At 40.7% G+C, this 22,139-nt stretch overlaps 1 protein-coding gene across 7 annotated transcripts in view; it reads right to left on the reverse strand.

The window, feature by feature from the left end:
* The window catches only part of LOC136834724 (kinetochore protein Nuf2-like), a 410,975-nt gene that overhangs the window by 34,891 nt on the left and 353,945 nt on the right, over positions 1-22,139 (reverse strand). For all 7 annotated transcript variants that reach the window (XM_067097303.1, XM_067097308.1, XM_067097307.1 and 4 more), the window contains 2 exons: positions 8,246-8,478; positions 7,862-8,053 (listed from right to left, as the gene is read on the reverse strand). In XM_067097303.1, the coding sequence (XP_066953404.1) occupies positions 7,862-8,053; positions 8,246-8,478 (425 nt within the window). The remainder of the gene's footprint in view (positions 1-7,861; positions 8,054-8,245; positions 8,479-22,139) is intronic.

Below are 22,139 nucleotides of genomic sequence, written 5' to 3' on the forward strand. Positions count from 1 at the left end.
TCTTCTGGGAAAAAGTGGAATTCTGGAAACAAAAAACCCAACACTTCCCTTTACCCAACCCAAAAAAGGCTCACTTTGATAAAAAATCATATAAGCCTTCAGTCACCCAAGAAGTTTTCCTCAAAAACAGCTAGGTGGTCAGAAGGAACAACTCCCTACAAAGGGACAACAACAACAACAACAACAACAAAGACATCCTTTTTACAAGGTCCAAAAACCTTCTTATAAGGGAAAAGTAACACCTGGAATACCTATCAAGGGCAAAGGCAGAAGAGGAGGAGGATACCAATAGGAACTGTATGGTTGGGGTTTGGGCTTTGACAACACCACAGGAAATGGAAGTCTTCCCTTGGGGACACCATTATTTTTAACGGGCTGGGGTGGAAATGGTCTCATCCCACCCTCCTTTAAAGGGGCTCATCCAAGGACCAGACCCTTCTCTGGAAGATTACGTGCAGAAGGCCCTGTTAAAGGGAGCCATAGAGAAACATGCGTATACTTGCCACCAAGCACATCTCTTCAGTGTTACAAAAAAAGATTCCTCAGAATGAAGAGTGATCCTCGACCTATCAATATTAACAAGCACACTGCCAAAAGTTTCAGATGACTACCGTTGCCCAAGTACGTTCAATCATTCCAAAAGGGACTTGGACAGCTTCTATAGATCTGAAAGATGCATAATGAAAGTTCCTATTGCCGTTCCCTTCTGCCCCTTCCTAGGGTTCCATACAGGGAAAGATACATACAAGTTCAAAGTTGAGCCTTTTTGGGCTAAACATCGCCCCAAGAATTTTTACAAAAATTGCAGAGGTAGTTGTTTGATAACTCAGACAAGAAGGAATACAACTATAGTCAAACTCAGCCTTTTTGGCTGCTAAGGCGGTGGCCGCGTTTAGTCGAGATTTTCCGCACAGTTGCCACATCTCTATAAATATGCCACGACAGTGATGATAAAATGTCTCTGATATTTTTCATACTAACTAAATATATGGTAATTACTGTTTTATAATAAAACTTCATATGTTTAAGAATGACTAAGTTTTTGATGGGAAAATTAATATTATTAAAAATGTTTTCCTGAGATTTGACACCACTGCTGTGCTGGGTTAATGCGTCATTGCCACCTCAGCCCGACAAGGTCATTCCATGTCACTGACCCACCATGGAAACATCTCCCACTTCTTGCTGGCCCTGCCCGCACAGTCAGGCGAAGGAAATAATCTATAATGTTAATCAGTACTTTTTAGATGAAAAGGCCAACGGCAGACCTTTGTTACCACCCACTTAAGCCCTTGCTCGGACAGCCAAAGGACAGTTAGAAGGATTTGCTCCAAAGCAAATCAAGAATGGTGGTCAGAGGCTGAACACAAGAAACCTGTCTTCTATTCACCGACAAAAACTCAGCCTACAACAGTTACAAATTTTGATGACTTTGATAAGTGTGTCCTGAGAAGAACTGTATTGGAATTTTATGAAAAAAATGAAATTTCTACACTCTACAAAGTCACGGAAGACCTAAGAGAGAAAATATCTTACTATGGCAGCACTGAGTCACTTCGAAGAGTTCTGTTCCAGATTGGTTTCCGATTTTCGCAAGTTGATGGCTGCAAGTCCCTTATGGAAAGAAGTGATGTTGTTGTTGCTCGCACGAGATTTTTGAGAGAGATGTGGCAAGTCAGATAGTCCTTTGAAAATTTTGTTTTCCTTGACGAAACATGTGTCAGTCAGAATTACACTGTTGCAAAGTGTTGGACTGATATGGCCTCCAAACAAGCAACAGGAGTAAAGCCACCGACTAGAAAAGGAAATCGCCTCATCATTTTCATGCAGGAATGAAAGAAGGCTTTGTCAAGAGTGCTGAACAATTTTTTAAAGCAAAAAATGATGGTGATTATCACAATCAGGTGAATGCTGCAGTTTTCGAGCAATGGTTTAAGACTCAGTTGTTACCTAACATCCCCCCGAAGTCTGTAATTGTGATGGACAATGCATCCTACCACTCGATGGTGCTTGAAAAAAACCCATCATCATTTTGGAGAAAAGAAGCGATATACGGACTGGTTGATAAAGAATGGTGCACATCCACGTGACGACATCCTGAAAGTGGAGCTCTATGACCTCGCCAAAAAAATGTGTAAAGGAAAGAAAACTTATGTGATTGACACACTTGCTTCAGAAGCAGAACATAAAGTTGTACGACTCCCACCATACCACTGTCAGGTAAAAACTTACATTTCCAAGAAAAACACATTCAAAGTTGCTGAACTTAAGCACTTGGTCAAAGAAGCTTTAAGCACTGTGACAGCAGAAAACTGGAAGCAGGCAACAGAACATGCAGAGAAGCTTTGGGAACAAGATGCAAAGCAAGATGTAGCAGTTCGAGAGACTTATCGAGTTATTCGTCATCAGCATCGAAAAGAGCTCAGATGACGAGTCTTCTGATTAAACACCATAGAGAGGATTAGGCCTACTGGGGAAACTTCTATAAAAAAAATGCACCACGGTGGTGGGAAAAAAAATCAAAATGAGAACAAAAGATAAGTCTGTGAGAGAGAGAGAGAGAGAGAGAGAGAAATCAAAATGAGAATAAAAGATAAGTCTGAGAGAGAGAGAGAGAGAGAGAGAGAGAGAGAGAGAGAGAGAGAGAGAGAGAGAGAGAGAGAGAGAGAGAGAGAGGTGGATATACCTACCTGGGGAAACGTGTGAGAGAGAGAGAGAGAGAGAGAGAGAGAGAGAGAGAGAGAGAGAGAGAGAGAGAGAGAGAGGTGGGGTGGATATACCTACCTGGGGAGATGTGGCAACGGTGCGGAAAATCCAGGCTAAACGAGGCCAATGCCTTAGCGGCCTAAAATGCTGAGTTTGACTACAATAGCCTACCTAGACAACTGGTTAATTGGGGCCCTAAAGAAAAGAGTGCTTGAAAAACTTAAGAAAAGTGTTCAACAGACTCTAGTCAAAAGGTTTTGTAATAAATTGGAAAAATCCTGCCTCACGCCCAGCAGACTCCTTCAGTGGCAGGGACTGTGATGGGATACTCTTCACAGTCTGTTGTCTCTCCCCATCAATACTCAAAACTGAATAAGGAAGAGCTCAAAACGTTCCTTGCACAGCCCAGAGTTTCCAGATGGTAATTAGAACATATGATGGGCCTGCTGCAGTTCACATCAGCAATAGATCCAATACTAAGATTGCAAGTAAAAAATGTGAACAAATTCTGGCTATCACACGCATGAAAAACGTTGCGCAACCGACCTTATCAAAAGAATAAAAAAGTTGGGGAGATACTTTGGCTTTGGACCTGGAAGGAATCTCTGGTGAAACAGGCCACCCTGACTCCTCCATCTGTACTAGTGACAATACACACAGATGCCTCGCTGACAGGTTGGGGCGGACATTGGAAGGATCGTCAGGTGGCAGGGAAGTGGTCGGCTACTCTGAGGAATTGTCATATCAATTTCCTGGAGCTGATGGTTGTCTTTTTGTCTCTCAAAAAACTCAAAACTCCAGAAGGGATGCACATTTTGTTAGTTCTAGACAACACGTCTGCAATGTCCTGCATCAAGAGGTCGGGATCACGTTCACCTCCTCTCAATATGATAATGCTAGCCATCCTTCAGATGGTGCAAGCAAGGAGGTGGCACTTGTCTGCAATTCACCTCACAGGGTCTCCCAACATAATAGCAGACTCTCTCAAGGAAAACGACAGCCTCAACAGAGTGGATGTTGGACAACCACTCTTTTCAAACAATAGCCAACATGCTTCCACAACTGGAAGTGAACCTGTTCGCCACATACGAGAATCACAAACTCCCGGTATATGGGTCTCCGAACTTGGACAGTCAAGCAACAGCAAGAGATGCCTTCCTACAAGACTGGAACAAATGAAGGACGATATACCTTTTTCCTCCATTGTACCAGATCTTGAAGGTTTTGAGCAGGCTTCTAACCTTCAAAGGAACAACCTACTTAATAGCCCCAAATTGGCCAAACAAGCATTGGTTCCTATTACTTCAACAACGGTCGAAGAGATCAATTCCTGCCGTCCGCTGTTCTATCCCAGACAGCAGGAGAGAAAGTTGTGATGCATCCTCCTTTCTGAGCCGAGACCTTCATGTGTGGATTCTTTAAATATTATCTATTGTGAAAATTACTCACTCAACATTGCTAGGTACCTAGTGCAAAAATTACGGATGCCATCTATCCAACAATACCAGCCCATATGGAAGATACAGTTAGAATATCCATACTGAGAGCCCAGTTGAGATTTCTAAGGAAACCTTTTAAATTTTCTTATACTGTATAGCTTTTTGAAGGTAAATGCCTTGTGGTTACAACAATCATGGGATACAAGGCAGCATTAACGAAACCCTTGCTTTATGGATTCGGGATTGACTCTAGTATAGAAACTGTCACTTCCCTTCTGTGGTCTTTTGCACTACAAAGACCCACTCCCAAAAGGCTTCCAATTACTTGGACCCTGAACTAGTTGCTTAGACTTCTATCAACCCCTCAATTCAGCAGACACTATACAACCTCAACTCACACACTGCAAAAGGTGATCTTCTTGATTGCATTAGCATCGGGAGCTTGTGTTAGTCAACTGGGCTCTCTTAGACAGGGATGATACATCATGCAAACAGCTGACCATCAATTATTGTTGTCCCCGACCCATCATTCCTGGCCAAGAATGAGAATCCTTTACGAGGGAAATCTATTCTGATAAGAAAACTCAATTTAGCAAACAAAATATTATGCCTGTTCAAGTACTTGAGGTTTACTGAGATGTCACAGCAAACAACCCAGAAGGGCCAATTTTCCTACACCCTAGCATAAATAAACCAATCTCTAGGTCACATGATACTGAGAAGTAAGTACATTGTTGACCTTCTTCAGAAATGTCTCTTTCTAAGAAGTGTCCGAATGTACAGGATGGTCATCAGAGACAGTATTCTTAAAACATACTGCCACGAGCTAAAATATTTGACTAGACTGCCTATCAGTAGGTGGTATGGTTAGTCCTGACCCCATAGGCACTACAGTGGAAAACAGGGGTCTTCCCAACAGGTGGGTATGCTGACTATCGCTACAACAATACCCAGCATGCTTAGTTAACCCTTAAACGCCTACTGGACGTATCATACGTCGACTAAAATTGTCTGTTGGGTGCCAAGTGGACGTACCGTACGTCGACTACAAAAAATTTCAACCTTCGGTCAACTCTGACGCGACCGAAATGGTTGAAAAACGCAATTGTAAGCTAAAACTCTTACATTCTAGTAATATTCAATCATGTACCTTCATTTTGCAACAAATTAGAAGTCTCTAGCACAATATTTTGATTTATGGTGAATTTTTTAAAAAAACATTTTCCTTACGCCAGCGCGGTAACTCGGCCGAAAATTTCAGAAATTCTTTCGTCTCGTTGTCATAATATTTGCACCGTTTTATATTAGTCGTTACATAAAGTTTTATATATGAAAATGTGCGCAATTTCATGTACAATACAACAGAAAATAACTCATGGTTGTAGCTTTTATCAGTTTTGAAATATTTTCATATAAATCACGATAAATAGAAAAATTCGACTTTCGGTCAACTTTAACTTGACTGAAATGGTCGAAAACTGCAATTGTAAGCTAAAAACTTACAGTCTAGTAATATTCAATCAATTAGCTTCATTTTTCAACAAACGGAAGTCTCTAGCACAATATTTCGATTTATGGTGAATTTTTGAAAAAACATTTTTTACGTCCGCGTGTTACGAATTCATGCATCATTTTGTGATAATATTTTCTCTGTGTTGCTTTGATCGTTTTACAATTTGTTATATACCAAAATCATTGCAATTTAGGGTACAATACAAAAAAAAAAAAAAATAACCCGTTAGCTTTAACCGTTTTGCTCACAGCGTGATTTGTATAAAATTATATATGAAAAATTTTTTGTGGTCATATATTTCAATATTTATATATGATAATGATATTTTTTTCATTTCTGATGGTTGCATACTAAACTTCAGGCAATGACAAAAAAAGGAGCCAAAAATGAACTCTTAATCTTAAAAACTAAGAGTGCTGTGATTTTTTTAAAAAAACTTTTTTTCCGCTTCGGCGCTAACTCCCGAACGCCGCCGGCATACGGGAGACGTTTTTGTAAACAGAGGCTCGGTGTTTAAGGGTTAAGTTACTACAGAACTTCACCCTAAAAACATAAGCTCAAGTTTAGTTTCTTGTTCTTTGTTACGAAAACCTGAGGAGTATTTAGAATAAAGAATAGGGCTTGAAACTTGTGGCTTGACCTCAGACCAGAAATGTTTTTTCTTTGGGTTGTTTGGATTAAAATTTGAGAGCTTTAACTTTTCATCAAATGTCAATTTCTTCGTAAAGCTCCTTGAAGATGAAACAAGTGACTACACTATAAAAAAAAAACAGGATTTGACTTAGGAAAAACATATTTTTGGTAATTGCTGTTAAGTCTGCAAAACCCTCCCACTTCCCTGACGAAAAGGCACGATATTTGGGCAAGGGATCATCCTGCATTGACCAACAGAGTAATGGTTCCTTGGTCCTGTGCCGGTCTGTTTGCAGGTTTTGATGTTGGAAAACTGGGTTCAGCTTTGCTGAAGATAAGGGAAAATGCCCTCTTGTCTCTAAGTCCATTACACACTCCATCATGTGTTATAGTGTATCATTACGAAACAATACCCAGCTACAAGACCAGCTAAAAGAGAATTCTTTGATATTAGTTTGGTCACCATGGAGCTCTGGTAGACCATGGAAGGGTAACTGCTTGAGGACTCAACAGCGACTACCAAAAATAGGTTTTTCCTATGTCAAAACCTGTTTTTTTTATACACCACATATTATGATAATGGATCAGTACAGAGGGATTTTCCTTTAACATTTGATATTTTGATGTTTTTACAATAATATTAATATTTGAAAATTAATATAGCAAATATTTATCATACAAAAATAAAGATATACATATTACATATGTATTTTATCTCAGAGAGAGAGAGAGAGAGAGAGAGAACAAAAATACAACTCACACATTAGTGACAGTACATACAAAAGCATCAGCACATGTATGCGGAGGTAATGCTGTACCTAAGGTTAAAGGGCCAGATATAAGGCTGTCTGACCAGTATCATTTCCTCTAGTAGCAGTAACTGTGTGGTTAGTATCTAGGCCAACCCACAAAAATATCAAAAGGGTGCTGGTAGAACAAGGTACTGCAAAAATAAAGTAAAAAAATACGGTATCTATAAAGATTCCTTACAGAAAACCTCCAACAGGCAATGAGGACCCTTAGCCAACTAGAACAGAAAAATCTGTGGATGCTGCTATAGGTAGGAGCATATCAAAAGTATGGATTAAAAAGACTAAGAAACAGTAAGACATGTAATTAATAATGGTGAGTAATGAATTATAGTGATCTTAAAAAAACAAGAGGGGAGTTCAGTGCACTACTAAGAGATTAACAAACACACCAAAGTGATACCGGTAATAACTATAGGCTTGGGGATCTGCGGGTAAATGTCTAAGGTTCCTTTTGACTATCAGTTTCTTTTGTAAAACAAAAAATGGATGTGTCAGGAATTTTGCAGACAATGAAACTGGGGTGTATTATGAGCAATCGATGTGGTGAAACAAACTGATTTTGCTTTAACTTATTACCTATTTAAATACTATCTTCTTGGATTTGTTTTATTCACTTTAAGATCAACAGCTTTCCAGCATACTGAGGACAGTAACTACATATACTGTACAACAATCAGCAACCTACAGTGTCAAGTAAGGTCAATTTGAACCTAAAAACCCTAAAATTACATAAATGGCTCAAATGCTATTATGCTTACTCTTTAAGTTGGTTAATCTCCCCCTGAAGGACTTCTTTTTTAAGTTTCCATGCAATCTGCATTTGTGATATCTTCTCCTGACGGGATGTTAGGATTCCCTTGACCTGCTGGATCTTCAACTCCTGCTCCTCAGTTTCCTCAAGACAAGACCTCACAGCTCGATCACTCTTGGCAATGGCTGCCTTACATTCCCTGACATGCACAGCAAAATGAAAGAAAGAGGCACATTCATTAAATATTGTACGGTGTAAGTTATTCTTATCTAAAAGCCAACAATGCTCTTAAACCAAGGACCTCGCTTGGTATGCAAAAACAATGTTTTTATAATATAACAATTGTTTCATAAAACTATTTTAAAATGAACTAAGTACAGCATATACATACTTTGTGTTAGACACTTCTTGCTGTATATCTTGTAAAATTGGCATCAGCTCATTACTGATCAAATCCAATGCAGATTTGCTCACTTCCAACACTTTTTTTAAAGACACAAGACTCTCATTTCGCACAGCATTATCATTCCTGTAAGATGCGAGACGATTTTCCCTTTCCTCAATCTCTTGGCGCTCACTGGCTTGTATTACCTGACTGGCTAGGATCTCTAATCTCTCCTTTTTCTGTGTACAGGAAAATGTTAAATGAATTCTTACAACTTGAAAAGAAAATATTGTCAACATGAATTACCACAAACATAAATGAAAAGAGAGAAGTAATAATAGATGTTAATGACACTGAAAATGAAGAGCACAACTATAGTACACATTTGTAGATAACTTGAGTAACAACTACTGTATAGTACACATATGTAGATAACCTGAGAAACAAATATAGTACACATTTCTAGATAAACTGAGTAAGAAAATAAGTGGAGCAACAAACATGGTGATAAGAGTTCCACCTATTGAGAGATGTCTAATCCACCTTCCTACACCACTCCTTGTTATAACTAATGATTCATCTATTTATTGGTTTACCATCTTTGAACAAGCATAAGGACAGAGTTGCCAGTAACAAGTGAAAAAACAAGTTACAATATTTCTATTCAATGCATTTTCCATATCACAATATTTCTTAAAGTAGACTTTAACAGCTCGTGATTCCCAGCCATTAAGATTCCAACAGAAATATATGAAGACAATTTTGGTATCTCAATTATCTGCATTTGCATTATCCATGACTCAGCATTATCTGTATGAAACCATACAGCTCATAATATATATATATATATATATATATATATATATATATATATATATATATATATATATATATATATATATATATATATATATATATATATATATATATATATATATATATATATATATATATATATAGTTGAACCCCCATACTCGCGGGGATGCGTACCACACATCCCCGTGATTAGCTAAAACCCATGAATACTTAGAACCCTTCTAAAAACACTTAGAACTGCCTATTTTGATAGTTCAAACACACACAAAACAAACTAAAAATGCTTATACAGGTATTATCCTACTTACAATGGGGTTAGATTCCAAAACAAAAACCATCGTTTTTTGGAAAAAAACGTAAGAAATACCAAAACGTATCTGGAACATAGCCTAGCCTACACTAGGGTATTCGGTGCTATGTACCGCATACATATATGGTAGCCTAGCCTACACTATAAAATATAATCTTTACATACACAGTATAGTAATCATCAATATCAGCTAATTCTGGAGGTTCATGCAAAGTGACTTATGATAATTCAGTACAAAGAGAAATTGAATAACAAACAAGAATTAGCTTAGCCTACACTATGGTATATTGTTTACATACACGGTAGCGTGGCCTACATTATACTCTCCTCTATATTCACATATCGTATTATACAAACGTCAACATAACGAATATGCATCTTTTCCATGGATCTTTTAAAATATTATACCTTGATTCACTTTATCCAATAAAGGGATTTTGACAAAGGAAAAATCTATTTCTGGGGGAAGACCTGTGTCAACCGGTGAAATATCCACTTAGCACATATTTCTAGGTATAAGTATTGCTAAAAATACCAGAGAAAAAGCTAAACACAATGCCAGGGTTACGACCCCCAGTTCGAGCGCCATTTAATGGTGTCGGTATACACAAAGGGTGAGTGTTGCCACTGCCACAGGCCTCTGCCCTACAGAGATCTCCAATCTCAAAACCCCGAAAAGTGAGGAGCCGTCACACACCTCACCCTCCCCTCCCAGCCAGCCAACACCCCAGCCGCCATCTTGAAACATCCCAAGTTAGCAACCCCCCCAAGCTTGGTATGCCACTCGGGGGGGAAGGAAGAACAGGGATGGGTCACCGGGTGACACAGGTCTTCCCCAAGAAATGGATTTTTCCTTTGTCAAAATCCCTTTTCTGGGTTCGACCTGTGTCACCCGGTGAAATCATAACAGAGAAACAGTCATACAAAAGCTTGGTGGAGCCCTCTAAGAAATACTTTAATGGAGTTAAATAAAACTATAAGAAAATTACTGTGTTTTAATAACCCAAAGTAGTAATAATAAACATGATGAATAATATAGAGCACACAGACAAAATTTAGTAACACCAAGACACTTAAGGTTAACGAAAGGGAAACAATAACAATATGCAAAACGGTCAGGAGTCAGGCTGTGAAGCAGGCCTGACCTAAGATAGACGGCATGGCGAGTAAATGAGGCAGGCAGGCGAGAGAGGAATAAAGGACAGGATAAATTAAGGTTACATAAGCTATTCTAAGGCAGAAGGAACAATACTTCCTGCAGCCACTGTGGAAAATTTTAGAGCCTCTAGAGATTTAAGGTAGTGGCGTTTGAACACTGTTGGTGATTTCCAACCCGTAGATTTTTTAAGGTCATCAAAATTCATATTATGAAAATAATTAGTGGAGGTGGCCACTGCTCGGATATCATGTACCTTAGGTACTTTATCCGGGTTTGCTTGCTTTATAAAATATAGTATTTGTTGCCTGATGGCCTTTGAAGAAATGGTTCCTCCATTTTCCCTAACAAAAAGAGGGCCAGACATTCTATTAGAAGTTCTATTTAAATAAGCCTTTAAAGTGGTAACTGGACATAAGGACAGATCCTGTGGAAGGGGGATAACCTTCCAAGGGGACCATCTATTTTGTGGATCTTCATTCTTAGCTAAAAACTTGAGATCCGGAGATAACAGAACTTCTCCTGACGGGAGGAAATCAACATGGTTCGGTTCTCTAGAGAGAGCAGACAGTTCAGAAATTCTTGCACCTGAGGCTAGGCTAATTAAGAATAACGTTTTCCTTAACAGACTCGAATATGAACACCGTTCATTATCAGTGTCCGATGCTAATTTAAGTACATCATTTAAGAACCAGGAAACCGTGTGGGGACGGGTTGCTGGTCTAAGACGAGCGCATGCTTTAGGAATTGACGAAAAATATGAGTCTGTAAGGTTAACCCTTAAACGCCTACTGGATGTATCATACGTCGACTAAAATTGTCTGTTGGGTGCCAAGTGGACGTATTTTGCACGTCGACTACAAAAATTTCAACCTTCAGTCAACTTTGACTTCGACCGAAAATGGTCGAAAAACGCAATTGTAAGCTAAAACTTTTACATTCTAGTAATATTCAATCATGTACCTTCATTTTACAACAAGTTGGAAGTCTCTAGCACAATATTTCGATTTATGGTGAATTTTTGAAAAAACTTTTACTTACGCCCACAGTCAACTCGGCCGAAAAATTTCAGAAATTCTTTTCGTCATTTTTGTCGTAATTTTTGCACTGTTCTATATTAGCCGTTACATAAAGTTTTATATATGAAAATGTGTGCAATTTCATGTAAAATACAGCAAAATACAACCCATGGTTGTAGCTTTTATCACTTTGGAAATATTTTCATATAAACCATGATAACTGCCAAAATTTCAACCTTCGGTCAACTTTGACTCGACTGAAATGGTAAAAACGCAATTGTAAGCTAAAACTCTTACATTCTAGTAATATTCAATAATTTACCTTCATTTTGCAACCAATTGGAAGTCTAGGGCTACTTGAGCACAATATTTCGATTTATGGTGAATTTTGAAAAAACTTTTCTCCCTTACGTCCGCCAGAAATTCTTTCACACGTTGTCGTAATGTTTGCACCGTTTATATTAGTCGTTACATAAAGTTTTATATATGGAAATGTGCGCAATTTCATGTAGAATACAACAGAAAATAACTCATGGTTGTAGCTTTGATCAGTTTTGAAATATTTTCATATAAATCACGATAATGCCAAAATTTCAACCTTCGGTCAACTTTAACTCGACCCGAAATGGTAAAAAACGCAATTATAAGCTAAAACTCTTACATTCTAGTAATATTCAATCATGTACCTTCATTTTGCAACAAACTGGAAGTCTCTAGCACAATATTTCGATTTATGGTGAATTTCTGAAAAGAAAACTTTTCATTACGTCTGCTGCGTGGTAACTGATCGAACATCTCAGAAATTCTTTCACCACGTTGTCGTAATGTTTGCATCGTTTACATTAGTCGTTACATAAACTTTTATGTATGAAAATGTGCGCAATTTCATGTAGAATACAACAGAAAATAGCTCATGGTTGTAGCTTTTATCAGTTTTGAAATATTTTCACATAAATCACGATAACTGCCAAAATTTCAACCTTCGGTCAACTTTAACTCGACCAAAATGGTAAAAAAATGCAATTGTAAGCCAAAACTCTTACATTCTAGTAATATTCAATTGTTTACCTTAATTTTGCAATAAATTGGAAGTCTCTAGCACAATATTTCGATTTATGGTGAATTTTTGAAAAAAACATTTTCTTTACGTCTGCGTGGTAACTCGGCCGAACATCTCAGAAATTCTTTCGTCATGTTGTCGTAATATTTTCACCGTTTTATATTAGTCGTTACATAAAGTTTTATATATGAAAATGTGCGCAATTTCATGTACAATACAACAGAAAATAACTCATGATTGTAGCTTTTATCAGTTTTGAAATATTTTCATATAAATCACGATAAATAGAAAAATTCAACTTTTGGTCAACTTTAACTCGACCGAAATGGTCGAAAACTGCAACTGTAAGCTAAAACACTTACAGTCTAGTAATATTCAATCAATTAGCTTCATTTTTTCAACAAACGGGAAGTCTAGCACAATATTTCGATTTATGGTGAATATTTGAAAAACTTTTTTACGTCCGCATTACGAATTCATGCATCATTTTGTGATAATATTTTCTCTGTGTTGCTTTGATCGTTTTACAATTTGTTATATACCAAAATCATCGCAATTTAGTGTACAATACAAAGAAAAACAAAATAACCGGTTAGCTTTAACCATTTTGCTCACAGCGATTTGTATAAAATTATTTATGAAAAATTTTTTGCGCTGTCATATATTTCAATATTTATATATGATAATATTTTTTCATTTCTGATGGTTGCATACTAAACTTCAGGCAATGACAAAAAGGAGCCAAAATGAACTCTTAATCTTAAAAACTAAGCGTGCTGTGATTTTTTAAAAACCTTTTTTTTTCCGCCAGCGCTAACTCACCAAATGCCGCCGGCATACGGGAGACGTTTTTGTAAATAGAGGCTTGGCGTTTAAGGGTTATTATTGAAGCCATGTAAAAATATTTTTCTTAAAGCCGATTTTGCTGTAGTAATAGTGCTAGAGGCCAGTCCTTTCTCAAATAATGACCTGAAGAATGAGGGTGCAAGGTTCGTGGTCATTTCTTGAGCTTCAGATTCTCTCAGGAATAATGCTAACTTTTTAACTGCTGAGTCATATTGTCTGAGGGTAGATTCCTTTTTGTCTGATTCTATGAACAGTGTGTTAATAGGATCAATGTTAGCATCTTTCTGAGCTGCAAATTTCATGAAGTCCATAAAGCTAGGGCATTCAGAATTCTTGAGGAAGCTGACACAGTCCGAGTTTGTAGTATTTGCGTCAACTTTGGCCTGGGGATTTGTATGCACCGGAGTTTCAACTCTAGAAGAAGAGGAAACCAATTGCTCTTCGGCCAGTTGGGTGCCACAAGTGCTACTTGACCTTTGAATGATCTGAGCTTGTGTAAAACTTTCATCAATAGGTTTATTGGTGGAAACAGATAGATCCTTTGCCACCTGTTCCAGTCTATTGACATCGCATCTGTGGAGTGAGCTAGAGGGTCTAGATTGGGAGCAACGTAACATGGAAGTTTGTGGTTGCTCTCTGTGGCAAACAGGTCCACCTGGAGACCTGGAACCTGACGACAAACCCATTCGAAAGATGCTTTGTCCAGTGACCATTCCGACTCCAGCGGAGTTGTCCTGGACAGTGAATCTGCAATGACATTCCGGACACCTGCCAGATGGGTAGCTGACAGATGCCAAAGGTGTTTCCTTGCCAGGGAAAAAATTGCTATCATTACTTGATTGATCCGGCTCGACTTGGAGCCCCCTCTGTTTATGCAATGCACAACTACTGCACTGTCCAGTACCAGTCTGATATGAATCTGTCTGGTTGGACGCAGTTTCTTCAGAGTTAGAAATACTGCCATTGCTTCCAGAATGTTGATATGGAACTGGCGGAACATAGTGGACCACGTTCCTTGAACTTTCTTGTGTTGGGAATATCCTCCCCACCCGCTCAGGGAAGCATCCGCGTAGGTTACCGCCGTTGCCTCCGTAATGGTAATGGAATGCAGGGAGCGACTCAACCTGCACCTAGCTTCAAATTCTGCCTTCAAAAGAGCCTCCGGAATCTTGGGAAGCTGTTCACTAAAAAGAGATGAGGCGCACTCGGGGTCAAGTTTGCCCACCGTGAACGTGGCCGGAGCTCCCAACCAAAATTCTGAATCTCCGGGGAAGACAAGAGAGGTGGGATCTGTTTCCCGGAGTTGAAGTAGCGGCTTACCCTCGATTCCCGCCTGACTAGTCAGCACTGCTATCTTAGTCGTGCAGGGGGTAGGGATGGAGTCACCTACCGAGAACATAGTGAAAGTCCCCTTAAAGGGGGTAAGCTTAGTGTTTTCACACTCCCACTCAGTGAGAGCGCGCATCAAGGTGGATTGGGCTTGGTCCCTAGGGAAGATGACTGTCTCCTTCGGGACCTTGTCTGATCTGATCCAGGCTTCCTCCGTAAGCCTGGCGTAGCCTGGGTAGGAAGGCACCAGGTCGGGTGGAAAGAACTCCAGTTCTTCCAACAGACGAGTTCCCAAGCCCTCGATGGTCAGGGTGTCTTCGTGCCGAGGAGCGTGAAGGGCCAGGCGCCACAGGTTTCCCTTATCAAAGGGGGCAGACTGGAGGCATCCGAACAGCGTGGTTTGTGCTGCTACTCCGAGCGCATAAACCCGGAGAGCAAGCTTTCCTGGGTCTGCATCCTCTCTGCTAAAGATTTCACCGACTCACCAGAGGTCTGCAAGCTTGAAACGAGCTGGGAGGAAAGGTCATTAATCCTGGCTTCGACCTTCTTATCCAACTTCTGCATTAGAAGTTCCGCGAAGGCCTCAGGGTCAAAGTTAGGCTGAGGGGGACTAGCCTTAGAAGACCTGGATCTCGACCCCTTGGGCAGGGGAGTAGCCTTGCTAGTGGACGCCACTGTGTTAAGAGCCAGTGATGACCTTGAGGGAGCTGACGGATTAGACCTTTGAGGCCTAGAGGACTTACGTAAATCCTTCTTTTTCAAGGTTTTCACCTTGGGGACAGTAGACCTCGACCTGTCCTCAAGGAAATCTGTCTTAGGAAAACCTTGGAAAGAGGAAGAAGAGGAAGAAGGAGAACCATAAAGGGGACTAGCTACACTCTCTGCCCCTGCCTCACTTACCACCCTACCTTCTACCTGGTGGTCCGGATCGACGCTCATGGCTTCGAGGTGGATATTGATGGCTGCCACCTCTTCCGCCACGTCTTCGCACAGGTTGTCTTCTTGGGAGGGTTGCGTCTCCTCCCGGATCCATTCGATTAAGGGGGCGACTACTTCCGCCGGCACTGCAGCTGAGATCCGGGCTCCAGGGTAGAGGAGATTACAAATCTCCTCTGACAGTACGTAAGGCTTCCCCGACGCAACGTTCCTCCCAAACTCGCCGACCCAGATTCTTCAGGGTTGACAGCGAAGAGTTGCGGGTAACACGGTCAGACTGCAAGAAAAGAAATGATTTACTGAAAAATTCTCCAATCGCCGTATATATCAATATAAGCATTAAAGTCAAAGGAGACTAAAGGTTAGCGGTCTTTAAAGCTTACCGACTCATCGATCACTCGCTCGTACAGAGCGTAACAGACCTCACAGCCATCCAGGTGCCAGACAACCAGGTCCCCAACGCGAACCGAGCAGCCGGAGTGTGAGCGGCACACCTCATGGCCACAGGGTTGTTGGAGAACCGCTGTGCACCCAGGCTCCTGACAGCGTACCATCTGTAAGTGGAAAGATGATACATGAGTATCGCGAGTTAAGGCCCGCCGGAGTAAGTCCGGCGGAGATAGGATACCTTAACCTATTAATGGGTGATGGAACATGCTTACTGTCAGGCAAAATCTCGCCGGAATTAAATCTGGCAGCATAAAGATAATATACGATACATGAGTAACATAAAGTTAAGGGCCGCCGGAGTAGGTCCGGCGGTAACAGGATACCTTAACCTAGGAACATGCATTCAAATAATTAAACACCATGAAAGAATCCGGTAGCGGACATAGATATAAGTTATGCTACGGAATGGTCAACTAATTAAGTAAACAAGAGTACTCTTAAGAAACACTGGTGTTATGATACTCCGCCTGATTGTCACGGAAATCTCGTTATCTCACACCTATGGTAGCGGCGGAAGAGGCGGAGAGGAGTCTTCACATCTGGCTCAACTCTCAACGCGTGGGGCGGCAACCAGGTAGTGGAAAGCGCCGACCAACCGAAAACCATACCCACCGGAGTGGTAACGTGTACTATAACAACGAGAGATCTGACTAACCCGGCGGAGAATGAACATAGCGAAAGTCAAGATGGCATCCCTGGGACTGTGTTCGATGCTCCAGCTAACACTGAGGGAAGCGAACAAACGAAACACCTGCCGACAATGGGAAAAGATAGCAGAATGGTGGAAACCGAAAAGCAGAGGCCAGAAGGGTGGGTAACACCCTCTCGAAGCCGACAGAAACTCCCCACAGGGTGCCGATCATAAGTGATCAGCGTCCCTCGCGTAGGGAGATGTCTAGGTCACACGCCAAATGCTAATTGATAGGTAAGGAAGGACTAGGCTACATGCATGAAAAGATCTGTGCAACCTTAGATCCCAGACCAACTTCCAAAACCAAAACTTTTTTGACTTGGACAGGAAGGCCAGAATAGGAGCAACAGGAGGGGGGGGGAAACCACGCAATGTCTGGCCACACCCTCCAACACTGAAAGTCTGGTCAGGTGGGAGGCTATAAATTGAGGGAACCCTTCGCTATTCTAACCTCACCTTCCAAAAACCTCGCAGCCTGGTCAGGTGGGCTAAAACAGGGGGGGGAAGGGCCTCACTAGCCTAACCTCACCTTCCGAAAACGTGACAGCACGGTCAGGTGGCCCAAGAGAGAATGAGGAACTCCCTCAACAACCTAACATCTCCCTCCAAAGCCTCAAAACAACTTGGACATGAGAGCCAGGAAGCATGAGCATCGTGAAAGGAGCCTATCCAGACTAGCCTAACTCTCCGAAACCGATTACGGAATGGTCGAGTAGGCTAGGCTAGAAAATACCTAAACGAATAAAACTATCTGACTTCAAGTACTAAAATAACAAGTTAACCAGATGATGTGTAAAATATAAAAACATATATGCACAGAAAATATTTATGAATACGTAAAAGACTCAGCTGCAGAGAAGGCCAGACAACCCGCAGTATATGGGGAGCGGGGATACCAATATGGCCGACCCTGACGCTGAATCACAATTAAAATTAATCCAAAGATTTACATGTCATCCATCACCGTACACATCAGAAAAGGTCATGAGCATAACAGTACCATCATGGAGAATGTACCTGCTCACTGGCAGAGGAAGGGGACCAGGGAAAAAGAGAATTTATGATCAGAAAGGAGGGAGGGGGAAAAAACCTCTGTCTCTAGCCTAGATCAATCATGATACGGGCTCCCAACCCCTTACCAGCGAAAAGGTGATTCATATAATAAAATTCCAAATGAAAGGAGTATATATATATAATTATATAGAAAAAACTAGCAGTAACTTTCTGCTAAAACCATGCGAAGACTGAGGGTCCAGCATGGCCGAGGCAGACATAGCCTCCGATCGGCGTAGTGTTATTTACCTGGTAAACAATAAATTAAAGGTCAAATAAGATGCCTCTATAAGAAAAAAAAAAGCCAAAAGGAGATGGTACTCAACTTAGGTGATGCAAATTCTGGAAGGGATGACATGATGTAAGATCGAAAATCACGAAAAAATAGCACCAAGAAAAAACACGGTGATGTGCTGAAAGCGTGCTAAGTTGGAATGTTTCAAGATGGCGGCTGGGGTGTTGGCTGGCTGGGAGGGGAGGGTGAGGTGTGTGACGGCTCCTCACTTTTCGGGGTTTTGAGATTGGAGATCTCTGTAGGGCAGAGGCCTGTGGCAGTGGCAACACTCACCCTTTGTGTATACCGACACCATTAAATGGCGCTCGAACTGGGGGTCGTAACCCTGGCATTGTGTTTAGCTTTTTCTCTGGTATTTTTAGCAATACTTATACCTAGAAATATGTGCTAAATGGATATTTCACCGGGTGACACAGGTCGAACCCAGAAATATTGTATATATTCTTATATTGCTTTTGTACTATAAAATGCAATCATAGCAGTCAATGCTTTGGTTTGGAAATGTTTATGTGGCGTTTATTTTGCTACATTTAACTCAGTTCTGAGCGCTTTTCTTGCTTCTAGTTAGCGTAAATGTATCTCTAGATACTTTATTTATATGGGGCAAGGTTATTTTTCGTTATACGAAGTGTTTTTAAGTCGAAATATAGCTAAAATACGTCTCGTTGTGAAATTAATTCATCTATTATTTTCCTTAGTAGATGACGAATTTACAATGGCCGTTTGGGGGCTTTTGTTTTGTGTAAAACAAATTCAAGTTTCCGTTCGTTATTTTCACTTGATTTCATCATAATACAAGCTTTACATATTTATCGTTTATCACTGTAAAAATAACAGCAATGTGTTCTTTCATGCACAGTAGTTTTGATTAAAATACTTTCTCTCCCATTTTAATTACGTTCGAGGTTAATCCATGTTGCTGATGCATGATAATTTACAGTACAGTCATCTTCTCAGCTTCAGCTACAACTTGCAGCTTAAAGTTAGCAGTATATTTCCTTGCCGATCATTTATCCATACTGAATAAGTGTATAATGTAAAAATATATCAGTCCTATTCTACTTAACATCAATTTATTGCAAACGTACGGTAATTGTTTATTACCGTTTATGGTTGAAATACCAGGTAAAAGGCTTTGTTATCCGATTCGGTTATAAGCAAAACAACAGTTTCTTGGTCGGCTGTTTATGGCTACACGCATTTACGCACAAGTTATAACGTTACTAACAATACTTTTATCATTCTCTTCTATGTTTTTAACTAGAAGATGGGGTAAAGAGATGGAGGAAAAGTTGTCTATTGTAATTTGGTCTCTCTCACTGCCTGATAACGCTGCTGCCTGCACCCGTGCGAAATTTAAAAATATTTTACAAGTAATATATGCTGTACCGGTATTAACTGCTTACCCGATTGCAAAATCGAATTATCTAAGGTGAATTATTGCAACTCGAGTATTACCTGAGTATTTTAATAGTTTTATCACAAAAAGTGCATTTAGTCATGAAAATGAGATGAAAATACAGTATTTAGTAAGCATTTCTCAGTGAAAAAATGCCGCGAATTGGTGAATTTCCCACAAATAATTGGTAGATACGTTCCAAAGAGAAATCCGTGAATACGTGAGTCCACGAATTATGAGAACGCGATTCCAGGGGGTTTACTATATAAAGGATTTTGACAAAGGAAAAATCTATTTCTGGAGAGGGGCCCGTGTCACCCGGTGAAATAGTCCATTCAGCACTTATTTCTAGGTAATTCCGTTGCTAGATACCAGAGAAAGCTAAATGAAATGCTGGAGTTACTACCCCCAGAGCGAGCTCCACTAGATGGAGTCGTGTATGGAAAAGGGTGAACTACAAAAACACGGAACCTTATCCTATAGAGATTCCCAATGTCAAAAGTCCCAACGAGAGAGGTGCCGATACAAGCCCATGCACTACTCATGGACTGTATACAAGGCAACACTAGCCTCGATTCCATGTTAGCACCCACCTCACTAGAATGAAGTTTATCAAGGGAGGGAGAGAATGAAAAACAGGGGTGGGTCACATTTTTTTTCGGGCCCCTCTCAGAAATAGATTTTTCCTTTGTCAAAATCCTTTTTCTGGATCGGGTCCCGTGTCACCCGGTGAAATAGTAACAGAGAAATAAACATCATTCTTATGCTATTAAAGACTTAAATAGAAAAGTTGAAAACTAGGAGAATTCTACCCTGAACATAAGTAAGGTCCTCTGAGTTCATGTAATGAAAATAATGTAAGTGGTCACCGTCTAAGATCATGAGCTTAGAATAGCACCTGAATAGGCTTGTATTAAGAAAATACTTCCTGCCTAATAGCAGACCCAATGACAGTGCCCCCTTTTTTTAAGGAGAGGACCTGACAAAATTAGTGAGGTCCTGTCTAAAAAGCCTGCAAGGAGAAAACTGGACACAGAAACAGACCTTGTAAAAGGGGAGTACTTTCCAGGGTGACCAATGAAAATGAGGACCTTCAATTGTAGATAGAAAGTTAGGTGAGAATTCACAACACTACTTCCTGATGAGGGGAAACCAAACTGATTGGTTCCGCCAGACAAACCAAACTGATTGGTTCCGCAGACAGGGCAGATAGTACATGAAAACTAACACTAGAAGCTAAGCTGATTAAAAATTTTTGGGACTTCCTTAACAAGGAAAGATAAGAACAAGATGATTGTTGGTTACCAAGCTAACTCCGATACATTACTCAAAGACCAGGAAACCGAATGTGGTTTTGAGTACTGTTCTTAGAATTTTGAACACAGACCTTAGGGATGAAGGTTAAGGGCCTGTGAGTCTGGTTCCAACAAAACACTTTCCTCGAGGCCAATGCGGCCGCATCAGTACTGTAGCTTTATTTTGCTATGTGAAGAGTGCTAGTTACTTAACTGCAGAACCATACTGCAGTAGAGTAGGATCCCTTAACTGATTTCAGGAAAACAGTAATAACAGGACAAATATCAGTTTCCTCCTAAACTGTAAGATTCACAAAGACCACAAAGCCAGGACATCAGAGTTTGAGGGGGCTGACGAGGCTGAGTTTATACCAGACGGGACAGCTTGATAGTTTGTGGCTGAATTGGGTTGCAAACAGACCTACTTCCAGGCCCAGGAAAAGGTCACAAGACTACCTGAATGACGCTCCGCCTAAGGACTATTCCGACACCAGGGGAGGCCCTGGATAAGGAAAAAGCAGTGACCTTTTGGACCCCTACGAGAAGGGTGGTAGACAGAGGCACCTGTACCTGTTGGTTATGGAGAAGAATGAACCATAACCTGAACAGGCTTGGAATTCGAGTCCAAAACCACTTGTTTACGCAGCGCACTATTGCTGTTTTGTTCAGAACCAGCCTAAAAGGAAACCTCTTGGGGGAAGAAGTTTCCAAGGACAGGAAGACTGTCACCGCCTCCAAAGCGTTGATATGGAACTGCCGGAACGTGACCGACTAAGTACCATGTACTTCATTGGGCCAAAAATATCCACCTCACCCGCCCAGAGAGGTGACGGTGGAATACTGAGGCCGGAGGGGAAAGCTGGAGAGGAACTGACTTTGTTAAGCACTTGACAGTTGTGCAAGGCCGGAGGCCACTATTCAAGCAGGAGGAATCAAGGAGACACGTCCCCCTCCACCATACCCCGATCATAAACTCCAGCTTTGACTTCAGAAGGAGAACCGTCACTGAAGCAAACTGGAGAAAACCCAGGACTTTTTCTTGGGCACGGGGAGAGGTATGGTTGAGATGATGAAATGATAAGATGCCCTTGCTATCTCTTTCCACTTCCACTGGATTCATAACTACGGAAGGCTACCCTCCTGAATCAGGTGGGATTCCTTCCTGGTTACTTAGAAGCCCAAAGACTCTAGAAACCGATTATAATGACCGGCGCCCTCAGGCAATTCCCAACGCTGGGTGCCCAA

Source organism: Macrobrachium rosenbergii, chromosome 54, assembly GCF_040412425.1.
Source record: "Macrobrachium rosenbergii isolate ZJJX-2024 chromosome 54, ASM4041242v1, whole genome shotgun sequence".
Classification (NCBI taxonomy): domain Eukaryota; kingdom Metazoa; phylum Arthropoda; class Malacostraca; order Decapoda; family Palaemonidae; genus Macrobrachium; species Macrobrachium rosenbergii.